Here is a 13,031-nt window from a genome sequence, read left to right as displayed (position 1 = left end):
GATAGGTGCATCCGTTCTCCATGGGGGGAGACCAGTAGTACGCCTACTCCACTTCCCTATCGAGTGGACGATCCATCTATATACACCTTCCAGGTGGCTTCGGGCTCGGGATTTTGTACCTCAGTGATGAAGTCTGCCAACGACTGTGCCTTGATTGCTATACGGGGCTGATACTGTATGTCAAACTTGCTAAGCTCTGTGGTCCATTTGATCAGCCGCCCGGACGCCTCAGGGTCCAGTAGAACTCGGCTTAAGGGGTTATTCGTCATGACAATGATCGTATGCCCCAGGAAATAAGGCCAGAGCCTTCGAGCGGCTAGAACAAGGGCGAAGGCAAGCTTCTCAAGACCAGTGTAGCGAGACTCAGCATCCTTTAGAATGTGACTAAGGAAATACACTGGTTGTTCTTCGTCGTTCTGCCGGACTAGCGCTGAACCAACCGCGTGCTCGGTTGAGGACAAATAAATGAGGAGAGGCTCGCCGATAGATGGCTTAGCTAATACAGGTAATGAGTTTAGGTAGGTCTTCAATTCTTCGAACGCTCGGTCACACTCCTTGTCCCATTGGAATTTGGTTGCCCGATGCAGGATCTTGAAGAAGGGCATGCTCCGATCGGTCGTCCGAGAGATGAACCGGGATAGCGCTGTTATGCGGCCCGTAAGGCGCTGGACTTCCTTCAAGTTTTTAGGCGGCGGCATATCCTGTAGCGCTTTGATCTTGCTAGGGTTGGCCTCAATGCCTCACTCGGTGGCTATGTAGCCTAGGAAATAATCACTTTTTGCTCCGAATAGGCACTTCTGCGGATTCAACTTGATCCCGTACGCCCGTAGTGTCTGGGAAGTTTCCTCTATATCTGCACAGAGGTCGGGTGCTCGGAATGATTTAATGAGTATATCATCAACATATACCTCTAGATTTCGCCCGATCTGCTTCCGGAACACCCTGTTCATGAGTCGTTGGTACGTAGCCCCTGCGTTCTTCAGTCTGAACGGCATGACGTTGTAGCAATAAGTGTCGTCCGCCGTGATGAAACTGACCTTCTCTTGATCCTCCCGGGCGAGTGGCACCTGGTGATAACCCTGATATGCATCCAGCATGCATATCAGTTCGCACCCGGCGGTCGAATCCACCATTTGGTCAATCTGGGGCAGTGGGTAAAAATCCTTCGGACACGCCCTGTTCAGGTCGCGGAAGTCGATGCAGACTCTCCATTTGTTGCCGGGCTTGGAGACTAGCACCACATTTGCGAGCCAGCTTGAGAACTGCACCTCGCGTATGTGGCCGACCTCCAGAAGCTTCTCGACTTTCACCCGTATGATGGCGTTCTGCTCGGCACTATAGTCTCGCTTCCTCTGCTTAACGGGCCGAGCGTCCGGCCGGCACTATAGCTCCTCCTTCTGGCTTGCCTCCAGGTCGGAGGCTATGAACGTCGTGGCCTCTGCTCGAGCCAGGTTAATCTGTACTTCCTCCTTTTCTTCATAAACAAAAGTAGGCGGCTTCTCAGTTATAGCATTTACCTCGATATGTTGGGCCTTCCGAGCGGATCTCGCCTCTGCTCGCACCATCTCCACATAGCAACGCCGCGCTGCCAACTGATCGACTTTAACTTCTCCCACTCGGTCTTCCACGGGGAATTTAATCTTCTTGTGGAAAGTTGAGACGACCGCCTGAAACTCGTTGAGGGCCGGTCGGCCCAGAATGACATTGTACGCTGAGGGGGCGTCCACAACGATGAAGTTAGCAGTCCGCGTCCTTCTAAATGGCTCTTCCCCAAGCGAAATGGCCAACTTAATCTGACCGACTGGTTGAACCTCGTTACCCGTGAATCCGAACAAGGGTGTGGTCATCGGTAGTAGCTCTGCCCTATCGATCTGGAGCTGGTCAAACGCTTTCTTGAAGACGATGTTGACCGAACTCCCTGTGTAAATAAAGATGTGATGAATAGTGTAGTTTGCTATTACCGCTCGGATGATGAGGGCGTCGTCGTGCGACACTTTGACTCCCTCGAGGTCGCCAGGACCAAAGCTGATTGCCAGCCCGCTCGCCTTCCCTTGGCTGCATCCTACAGCATGTATTTCCAGTCGTCGAGCATACAACTTGCGGGCTCGGTTGGAGTCACCACTGGTTGGCCCACCAGCGATGATGTTGATTTCCCCCCGCACGGAATTACTTTTATTTTCTTTCTCCCGAGCGGATGGTCTGGCTTGCTCGTGGGAGATTCGAGGGTTAGCCATTGGCTGGTGCTGTTGCTGCTGATGGTGATGCCGCTCGGGTGAACGCCTAACTATCCTCTGCTCGGCGTGCTGATGATGAGCTCGCCTGTCCGGTGAAGGTGACCGGCGGCGATAGATCCTCGGCTCAGGTTGGTTGACCGGGAGAAGACTCCGACAGTCCCAAGTGTTATGGGTGGCTGATTGATGGATTTTGCAAAACATGGGCGTCCATACCTTGCCTTTTTGTCGAGGTCGCTCGGTCGCAATGTGCTGAACGGCTGGCGCCCTGAAATCTTGAGGTGGCCTCATCCCCTCGGCCCCACGGTCCTTTTGGCGGTTGCTGGTTGATGTGTGCTCTCCGTTCGGTTTGGGCTGGGGGCTCGCCCGGCGCTTCCTTTTTTCGGGGCGCCTGCTCTTCTTCCACATTAATATACTCACTTGCCTTTTTCAGCATGTGGTCGTAGTCGCGAGGCGGCTTCCTAATGAGCGAGCAAAAAAAGTCCCTGTCTACTAAGTCTTGTGTAAAAGCATGCATTATTGTCTCAGACGAGACCAAGGGGATGTCCATAGCTACTTGGTTGAAGCCTTGGATGTAGGCTCGGAGAGTTTCTCTTGGCCCTTGCTTCATGGAAAAGAGGCTGACACTAGTCTTCTGATAGCATCGGCTGCTAGCAAAGTGATGGAGGAACGCCGTTCGAAAATCTCTGAAGCTCTTAATTGATCCGTCCGGCAACCTCCGGAACCAGTGTTGAGCCGAACCGGACAATGTAGTAAGGAAGACTCTACATTTGACTCCGTCGGTGTATTGATGAAGAGTGGCAGCATTATCGAACTTACCGAGATGGTCGTCCGGATCGGTTACACCACTATACTCCCCGATCGATATTGGAGTGTAATGCTTTGGGAGAGGGTCTTGCAAGATCGCCTCAGAGAACTAGCGATTGACCCGGTCGGGGGATGAATCCGTGCGCGGCGCTTTCCCCTTTCTGGCGTCCCGCACGGGTGCTTCATCGGACGATCCCTGGTTGGCTAGGGCCAACTCCGACGGAATCTGGAACAGTGCCCGATGAAATGGAATAGGGGCGGCCAGCGCGTCTCCTGGTGTGTCAGTCTGCCCCTTGTTCTGAGCTCAGGTAGAATATTGTTCCGGTCGGTCCTCCATTGCCGCTCGGCCTCCAGAAACTGAGGCGGCCTGCTGTGCTATCCTTTCGGCTTGGGCCTTCTGCTGTTGCTCAACCATCTTTGCGGCTCGCGCTTGGATGAGTGTCTCGAGCTCCTCGGGAGAGAGCGTTACCATGAGTTGGCGTCCAGCTTCTTCCATCTTCTCGGCTCGGATTCAGGTGCGTTCCCACAGACGGCGCCAATTTGATCCTGTCCGTGCACTGAGTCGATGGAAACTGAGGGCGTGACACTCTCCGCTGCTCCCAAGTGATCTTCACAGCGACGTAAACCTCCGATGAACCTGCAACCAAGTCGGGCCGGGAAGGAGTTCCTGGCGATGACCCTCCGACGCTAAAGTCAGACGATGGCGAGAAGAAACACAGGTAAAATAGAGACTGTGGCTACAGTAGAATAGGAGAAAATCATACCTCCGTTAAAGTACGGGGGGTCTTTATATAGGACCCCGGAGAGGCGCGTGCACGCTTTCCAAGGCGTGCACATTCCTCAAAGCATACCTTGGAATGGTTGTGTCAGAAAAGCATGTCTGACGCCATACCTCAATTGTCCGAGCATATCTCTGTCATGACAGTGGAAATTTCCTCCGTACGATCCTTGGTACGGCCCGGCCGCCAACCATGCTGCTTGTCGGCGGCAGACGTCTCGAGAATGATATCACTAGCTGCCCCTTTTGTACTCTTCTAAGCCCTTTGTCTTTAATCGGGCCGGTCGAGCTGATCACTCGGCCTCCCGGGTGCCCTGGTATACACGCACCTCGGACCGGGTGAGACGGGCGATCGGTCACATACTCGGATGGGGCACCGACTAGTTGTTCTGTCGTTCGGTCTAGCAACTCAGCTACTCGGCATAGCGGTTCCTCTATAAAGGAGCTTGTGAGCGTCGGAAGCTCAACCCGAGGTCGAGCTGTCTTCGTGCCGGCCCGAGGTCTACCCAGGCCGATCGGCCAGGAGATTCCTCCCTGCTCGGCCGGACCTTTGACTCCTCCGTACCATTGACCCCTTCCTCTGTGGGCCCCCGATCCTTACCACCGGATCATATACCAAAGAAAATCTATACTCTATATAAATATCTGTTTAGTTGTAAGAGAATTTAATTCTCAAATACTAAATAAAATTTTATTTTTTGAAAATCTGGAGAGTAATAGTTATCTCTTCTTATATTCTTTTCAATTTTCACTTCTCATCCTTCGATAGAATAATCGATATCTTGTGTCAATTGATATCAAAATTACTAGCTTTTAATTTAAGCGTCAAATCTAACAAAAGTCATTATGGTAGTGCTCTTGATCTACTTAAGAAAATAAACCTAGATTTTACCATAAAAGTCCCAGACTTAAAGATACACCGTTTTTAAATCTATTATCATTGGATGGATTAGATTTTTAGTTTAAAACTAAAATTTAATTCCAAAATTAAGAATTAAGTTTTTATCAAATTTTGTTGGGACCTATTAGTATCTATCTACCAAAATACATATATATTGCAAGGCTAAAAGATTTATCATAAAAAATGTCCTTATTGAAATGTATGTCACACTATCGTCATCAACTCATTTCTATTTGATTTTTTTCCAGAAATTTGAGGACGTTTTGACTCAATTGTCCTTCACGTGATCCATTGCCTTCCGTGTGGAATTTTTTTTTTTTTTTGGATTAATTAACAATGAAATAGACAACAACGAAAATATCAACTGTCTACCCAAATTTAAAAAAAAAATAAATAAATAAAGGACTGGAGTTAATCAAACACGATCCTCCCTCCCCAGTGGCCCCTTACTCGGGACAATTCGTCCGTCGCCTATTCTCGTCCATCCGATCTCAAATCCGACGGCAATAATAAACTCCTCTCTCCTGCCGACATCGAAATATGTGCCACGTTCGGAGGGCGCTGTGCAGAGCCGAATGTGGATAATTATCTCCGTCAATCTTTCTCACACACGTCGTTTGTCGATTGCAAGAAGTTACGAGTCGAGTCACGAACTAATTGGGTGCCCGCTGCGTCGGAAACGCGTCTTAAGTCGTGGCTCGAAGGATCGATTTCCGTTAATTCTCACCGCCGCCTGCGTCTTCTCCCTCTCCACTACGCTACAATTGTTCCTGCGGTTACGACTTCGTCTTCGTACTGTAGTGCGCTCGTCGCTGCTGACTTCGTCGATTCGATCGGGCGCTGGGATCTCGAGGGTTCTGCCTTGGCGGAGGAGGGTAGGGGAATCATGGAGGATTGATGTAGGCCGGCGATAGAGTCGATCGGGCGATAGCGGCGGGAGGATGGACATAACGGAGGTCTCGATCTTGCATCACATCGCGTTGATTCTGTTGCTGCTCTGCGGTCTCGTGCGGTTGGGTTGGGCTCACCCGGTGGTCTTCCTCGTGTCGTTCTTCTACCTCTACGCGGTAAGGAAACTAGAAATCGATCAGTGGTTGGGATGGTTCTTCTTTCCCGGTCGTCTTCTTTCTTTTGTATTTCCTTTTAGTTTCTGTTCGTGAAATTCAAGTTTTTTATTGGTGATTTCGAGTTTATGAAAGTGGTTTATTTTGTGAAATTAAATGGAATTAATTTTTGGTGAACTATTTAATTGGGTTGCGCTCTTGGTACTTTTAAAAGGAAAATTTTCTGAAATTTGTTTCCGAAATTGTTCGAGTTTAGGGTGGAAGCCTAAACTGGGTAATTTCAGTGAACTAATCCCCAAAGTGTTGATTTTTGCAACTTGAAGATGAATGGTCGATGCGCTTTGAAGTAAAATTATACATCTGAATCTATATCTATTTATCTGAACTTTGACTTGGGATTTGAGGAATTGCGAGCTTTCAAAATAACCAAGTTGTTTGTTTAGCTACTGAAAATTTGAAATTGGAAATTCATGCTGTATTATATTTTATGGATACCGTGTTACATCAAACATCTGTGTTTAATTGACTTGGTACGCCAAGGTCGATGATTGAAAGTCAAAAAAAGTGGAGTATAATTCATTATTTTTTCATTTTAGTATTTTGGGTTCTTGAATTATGCGCTGCCATCCATTTCTTTTGCTTCTTCAAAATATTATTTTTTTGAATATTTTGAAAATCTCCTCTTGACGTGCATTAGTTCAACATTCCTAATCTATCTTAACGTCTCCATCATTTTGATACTTCTTCCTACTATTGCAGGTCAATGCTCGCTATACCTTGAGACTGCAGAAACGTTTACAATTCGAAGAAAGAAAATATGCTAATCAGCGAAGAGTATGCATGATGATATATTTCTTTTTCTTTTTTTTTTCCTCTCCATTCTGTCAGAACTATTGATGCTTTTCCCCTAAAAAAAATGCCAAAAGCATATTTTCTCTTTTGTCTCGTCGATCATTCCTGATGGTACTTTTTTTTTAAAAAAAATGCCATTAATGTATTGATTTTCTTTTCCCATATGTTGGTGTGTCAGCTTCTCTCTGATACAGAATCAGTTAGATGGTTGAATTATGCTGTCGAGAAGATATGGCCAATCTGCATGGAACAAATTGCATCCCAGCAATTCCTCTTGCCTATCATACCCTGGTTTCTAGACAAGTTCAAGCCCTGGACAGCTGTATGGACTTCAATCTGTATTTTTCTATGATTGTGAACTCTGTTATTTACCAAGTAACACTTGTCCCTCTGACATATTCGGGCTATATTGTGAGCTTTAGCAGCATGATGAGGATGTGATATTTTCCATGAGAATCATGTGGCTAATATTTAGAAATAAATCAAATTTTTTATTTACCAACAATTCAGTAAATTTGTATTTGTTGCACTTTTGGTAACTTTAGGGTATATCCTTCTGTAATCTACATAATTATTGTTCTGTCTTTGGTTGGCAGAAGAAGGCAGTTATGCAGCATCTTTACTTGGGTAGGGCCCCACCTATGTTCACGGATATTAGAGTTCTTCGAGAATCAGTAGATGATGATCACCTGGTGCACATTACTGTTCTTACTTTTTCATTATTTGGACAGTTATAATATGATGCTGCGGTTATTTTATTGAGGTCTTAGTTGTGGCCATTAATACAGGTTCTGGAGTTAGGGATGAACTTTCTTTCAGCAGATGACATGAGTGCAAAACTTGCAGTACAACTAAGGAAAAGGCTGGGATTTGGCATAACAGCAATGATGCATATAACAGGCATGCATGTAGAGGGAAAGGTACATAGATCAATCTTCATTTCTTACTAGTAAAGGTAGCTTTGCAGGCTATGCCAATCCGGATATCCGGTCATTGGGATTGTTATGATATTTCATGGGAATTGTTGACACATTTTCTTAGTAAGTTTATTTAGTCTGTTTTACTTGAAGCTCAGATTTCATGGGATATTGGTTTGAACAACTTGTTGAACTTGCTTGATACTGATATACAAAGTGGTACAGTGAACTGGAAATACAGATATCATCTAATAGCAAATAGAAGAAAAAAAAAGAGCACTACCAGAGCTAAGTAATATTATGTGTTGTCTTGGACTGAAAAATTATTATTTAGTTTTTACTGATCTGTCCAAATCACTACCAAAAATGTGGATTTTTCTTCTTGGAAGAAAAAGCAAATTAATTAAAAACCACTTAACAAGAAATTCAACAATTTCTCATCATGGACTTTCAGTATATTTTTCCTAATAGAAGAAAATATTACATTTTTGTATTTGCCTGAAAAGAAAAATAGAACTTCCTTTTCCATTTCAGATCACAACTACAAGCCATGAGTCTCAACTATTTGGGATCTCCTCAGTTTTAAAACAATTATGTTTTCCTTCATATTAAACATTACTTTTTCCCCCATTGTAACTAATGAATCAATCTTGAACATGTTAAAGGGTAGTCAATTATTTCAAATGAACATATATTTTTGTTTTTGGCTTTAGAATTGCATCTATAATGACAATTCTTACTATTGATTTTTTAGAGAGATAAAAGAAATAGGTTATGAGGAAATAGGAAAGAAAATTTATCTGAGCCATTATCTTTTTACATAAATTTCAATTTTTTCTGTAGATTCTTGTAGGAGTCAAATTTCTTCGGCAATGGCCATTTATTGGGCGAGTTAGGATATGCTTTGCAGAGCCCCCATACTTCCAGATGACTGTAAAACCCATATTCGGGCATGGACTAGATGTCACTGAAATACCTGGGATTTCAGGATGGCTGGTAAGTATAGTAGTTAACTTTACTCTCAAGTTGTCTCAGGTTCACTAAGCACTCCTCCCTACTAATACTTCCATTTGTTGCATTTGTAGGACAAACTGCTTGATGTTGCATTTGGGCAGACATTGGTTGAGGTTAGTGAGTTTGTTCATCATCTCTCTCTCTCTCGATATATATATATATATAGTTTGTTCAATTAGTAATATACTAATTTTTCATTTCAAATGGATATGTTAGCTAAATGATAACGCATGATCTTGAGAAAGTAGATCATCAACGAGTGAATAATATTTATATTAGACCCTTGATGCTTTATGTCGTTATGACATGTTTACTTATCAGGATTTTTTATAACAATACAGATAAACGAATCACAGTTTGTTTATTTGTAGTGAATGAAACCATTGTCAGTTGGTTGGTACTTCAAAATTTTATTAGTAGGTGAAAATTTGATACATTTATTTTGGGTTATTTGTTAATTTGACACTGAAGAAAATTTAGAATTGTATTCACTTCATTTTGTGATTTCTAGTTTCATGATTGTTTATTGTTCTGCTGATCTTCATAACCAAGAAGCAATTGGAAATGAGAATACAACCAAGTACACAGGTTATTATAAGAGCTTTAATTGGCTTGTCCTGGGACCTTAATTATCCAAGATAGTTTTAATGAACTACTGATTTCTGTTTACCTTTATTCTGGAAATGTAATTATTGTCAATATTTCTTCACAGCCAAACATGCTGGTTGTTGATGTGGAGAAATTTGTTTGTGCCACTGAAGGTAAAGGGTGTCTATTCATCTTTTATTTATCAAGTTAAATCTACCCTCATTTTAGTTTATTGTATTGTGTTTTGCTAGTTATAACATCGATGGTTAGTTTTCTATTTCTTTCTAGCAAAGTTTGTCATTTTACTCTACGATGTTCTTAAAGGTTTATGATGTGACTTGTAATCATGTTTTAGATGTGGTCTGCATAACAGAGTTGTGTGATGTTATGTATACTCTCCCCCCAAGATAAGTCAACCTATCAGCTACTTTTTTAATACGTACTAATGGTAGCTAGCATAGTGAAAAATAATATAGTTGGTTCTCTATTTATGAAATTAGACTGGTCTTTAATGGGAGATAGTGTGGACCCTTGAAATTCCAGCAATATATTCAGATGCTGGTGATATCATTTGAAAGCAAAGTCAAATAAGACCAGTGTACTACCAATCAACTAGACTTGTATGGTTGAATTTTTTTTTTTTTTGGATTATGATTATTATGTCCAAGTTACAGGGATAAATCATAGTTTGATATTAGGTTCTTCCTGTTAATAGAGGCATGCAAATTGGAGATGGAAAAAGAGAATGTTTGGTATATTTATGGGAGCTGGAGCTTACAAGAAATTTGATTGTGTTCATAGGAACTTATTTTGCCATGCTTACATACTGAGTGAGGCTTATCCCTGTTATTTTTTTTCATGGATCATGGATGATATGATTAGTGCACGCAATAAGCTGCCACATTTGGTTAGACTTTGCTGTCAAATATTATAAATTTTCAGATGAGTTGACTTTAGAACAAGGAGCACAGAGGGAATCTGAATTTTAGTGGATCAGAAAATTTGGCAGTGGAAATGCATTTACATGATTTTCCATATTGCAAGTGTATACAAATCCATTATCCATCTAACTGATGAACAAATGGAGCTATCTTTTTATAGTCATTAATAAAATTTCATGAACTTTATTTTCGAGTGTTACTTACATGCTTTCTCCTGTCCCGTCTGTGGGTGTTAAGTAGAAGAAAGCAGCTGAAAATACCTTGTAAATTGCATTGACTGTTATCTTTTATTCTCATAGACACACCACTGTCAGAATGACTAATATCTAAACAATTTATAAGGAGATGAGGAGTCATCTAAGCATGTAGGATGCGAATAACAATAATACAAATCAATAGTATCTCCTAACTAAGATTTAATAAAATGTAATATCACTTTGTTCTAGTTTCCTTTATTCATATTTTTAATTCTAGTTGATCTTGGCTGTGAACATCTTTTTTATTATTTCATGCTTCTTACTTTTTACTGTTATATTTTCAGTTTCACATACTTATTTTATCATGACTAACTGAAACTTGACCAAATCCATATTCATGTTTAATTAAACTTAACAGATGCATAAGTAACTGTCTATGATTTGAAGTGTTCTCAATAATTTGTTAATAATGATTTCATGTTGTTCTTGTCCGTCTAGAAGTGAGATATATTTTTCAGTTATCTTAATTTGTTTCACATTAAGCAATATGTAAACCATATTTTCTTGGAAATCTTAGAAGAATGGTTTACTGTGAAAGAAAAGCATCCTATTGGATATGTGAAATTGGAGATGTTAGAGGGTGCGGATATGAAACCAGCTGACCTGAACGGTGGGTTGCTTCTACTCTTGCTCCTTGATATAATTAGTTTTATGATTTATCGTCATTTTAGAAATTATCTCATCTTGTTACAAAACTGGTGCAGGACTTTCTGATCCATATGTCAAAGGAAAACTTGGTCCTTACAAATTCCAAACAAAAATTCAAAGGAAAACATTGTCCCCAAAGTGGCAGGAAGAGTTTAAGATCCCCATCAGTTCATGGGAGTCGCAAAATTTACTTAGCCTTCAAGTTCGTGACAAGGATACCATTTTCGACGACATGCTTGGGTTTGTAAAGAATTTAACATATTATTGATAGTGTTTGTTTTTGTGATATGACGGATCTCTTATTTTTGCTGGGAAAGACACTTTTGAAGCTCTGATCCATGTCAGTTATTGTTAGATGAAGCAATAGCTGACCACAAAAACATACTGTCGCTAAGGACTTTCACTTATTTTTCATGCTGCATATCATTGTTTTCTGATTTTCAGATGGCAAAAACAAATGTATCAAGAAGTTGGATTCATACGTTCATACGTTTGCTTGTTTTGCCTATGCAGTTGTGTTGCAATTTACTATAATTTACTTTTTATGTGCTATGCAGAAATTGTTCAGTAAGCATCAATCAGTTGAGGGGTGGACAAAGGCATGATATGTGGTTGGCACTGCAGAATATCAAAATGGGTAGGATCCACTTAGCAATAACAGTGATTGAAGAAGATTTACAAAAGGTAAGCTCTCTCTGCTGCTCATTATCCTTGTGGATAATGGAGCTTGATAATCTTAGCTCGAATCTGAAACTTTACAGGAGAATAGCCATAAAAATCTCAGTGACAATGAAATATCTAAAGCTACAGAAGAAGTGCCAAGCAAAGCAGCAGATGAGAACGTTGAAAATATTGGTGATGGAGAACATCCTAAAATGACTGATGACTTTGAGGCCATCGATGTTCAGGGGCAAGAAAAGACAGGGGTTTGGGTACACCGTCCAGGTTCCGACGTTTGCCAAAAATGGAAGCCACGAAAAGGGCGTGCGAGGCAACCTGATACCAAAGTCCTTCGGCAAGAGATCGCAAGCAATAAAAGCCCAACTTCATCACCATCCTCTGGGTCTCATGATAGTGACTCTGATAGCGATGCAGCCACTGATGGAAAGAAGGTTCGTCTTAAAGGGATCAGAAAGGGCCTGCACAAGTTGGGCTCAATGTTCCACCGAAGTCCAAGGCAAAGTTCTAAAGACGATCAAAAGGATGCTTCTTGCGCACCTACCACTCCACATGTTAATATACCCCCATTGGGGGAGAAGCGGACTTCGGTGAAGATTGTGGTGTCGGACGAATACGACGAAAAGAGTCCAGAGCTGGGAGAAGGCAGCACCAAGGTGAATGAGGTAGAAAGCCCGGGAAAAAGTAGCAGTGTTCAAACTCCTAAGAACCTCATGAGCAAGAGTTTTAAGAGCATGCTTAGTAGGAAGGATTCCAGCAGGCTCCGGGTATCGGGAGTCGAAGACGATGATGCTTTGGTGGATGATCACCTAGTAATTCCTGGATCGCCGATAGATAAAGATTTTGTGAATGCCAATGCCAATGCTGCAGTAGAGGGATCTGTTCAAACAAGATAGGATGGTTATGTGTAGTGTGCGTGTTGATTTTGCCAATGTACGTGTTGTATACTGTACAGTGATAGAGTTTGTGTGTTGTCAGTCAGATAATAATCGTTGAAAGAGTCTTTGTATCATTGTTCTTTTTCTGTCTCTGTATTCTGTTGAATTTTGTATTTCTCGTCAGTGTATATCATTGAACCCTCAAATTGAATACGGCTTTGCACGAAGTAAATTTTTAAAATTACCCAAAGGTGTTGGATAATTTTAAAATACTAAATTATTATGTATTTATTTTTCATTTTATTCTTAGTGATTGATAAAAAAATCAATCTAATTGATTTTGTCTAAATTTTAATCAGTTGATTTATATTAATTAGATAAAATTATTGATGGATCAAATAATTTAGGATTGACTAGCTATATTTATGTCCTTAAATGTTAATTTTTTTTATGTAGGTTAATTTCACCTAATGTATT

General features: G+C 41.6%; 1 protein-coding gene across 2 annotated transcripts; it reads left to right on the top strand.

Moving 5' to 3' along the window:
• Positions 1-5,432: 5,432 nt before the first annotated feature.
• On the top strand, positions 5,433-12,798 carry LOC122043223 (C2 domain-containing protein At1g53590-like). 2 transcript variants are annotated; one of them, XM_042603751.1, is made up of 12 exons: positions 5,433-5,784; positions 6,541-6,615; positions 6,812-6,955; positions 7,230-7,325; positions 7,422-7,553; positions 8,394-8,546; positions 8,636-8,677; positions 9,277-9,325; positions 10,871-10,960; positions 11,055-11,238; positions 11,556-11,682; positions 11,760-12,798. In XM_042603751.1, the coding sequence occupies exons 1-12, from the start codon at positions 5,659-5,661 to the stop codon at positions 12,570-12,572; spliced, it is 2,031 nt and encodes a 676-aa protein (XP_042459685.1). In that variant the 5' UTR covers positions 5,433-5,658; the 3' UTR covers positions 12,573-12,798. The 2 variants fall into 2 exon arrangements, with proteins under 2 accessions (XP_042459685.1, XP_042459684.1); XM_042603750.1 differs by having other exon boundaries at positions 5,434-5,784; positions 10,868-10,960.
• The last annotated feature ends 233 nt before the right edge of the window (positions 12,799-13,031 follow it).

This window comes from Zingiber officinale, chromosome 2A (genome assembly GCF_018446385.1).
Source record: "Zingiber officinale cultivar Zhangliang chromosome 2A, Zo_v1.1, whole genome shotgun sequence".
NCBI lineage: Eukaryota > Viridiplantae > Streptophyta > Magnoliopsida > Zingiberales > Zingiberaceae > Zingiber > Zingiber officinale.
The sequence above is the reverse complement of the archived record's forward strand: the minus strand, read 5'-3'. Positions and strand labels throughout refer to the sequence as shown.

Bases quoted from the DNA above. Each gene is read 5' to 3' on its own strand.
- LOC122043223 (XM_042603750.1), top strand. From the start codon at position 5,659: ATGGACATAACGGAGGTCTCGATCTTGCATCACATCGCGTTGATTCTG. The intron at 6,616-6,811 runs GTATGCATGATG...TTGGTGTGTCAG, and splicing joins AATATGCTAATCAGCGAAGA to CTTCTCTCTGATACAGAATC. The intron at 7,554-8,393 runs GTACATAGATCA...TTTTTTCTGTAG, and splicing joins GCATGCATGTAGAGGGAAAG to ATTCTTGTAGGAGTCAAATT.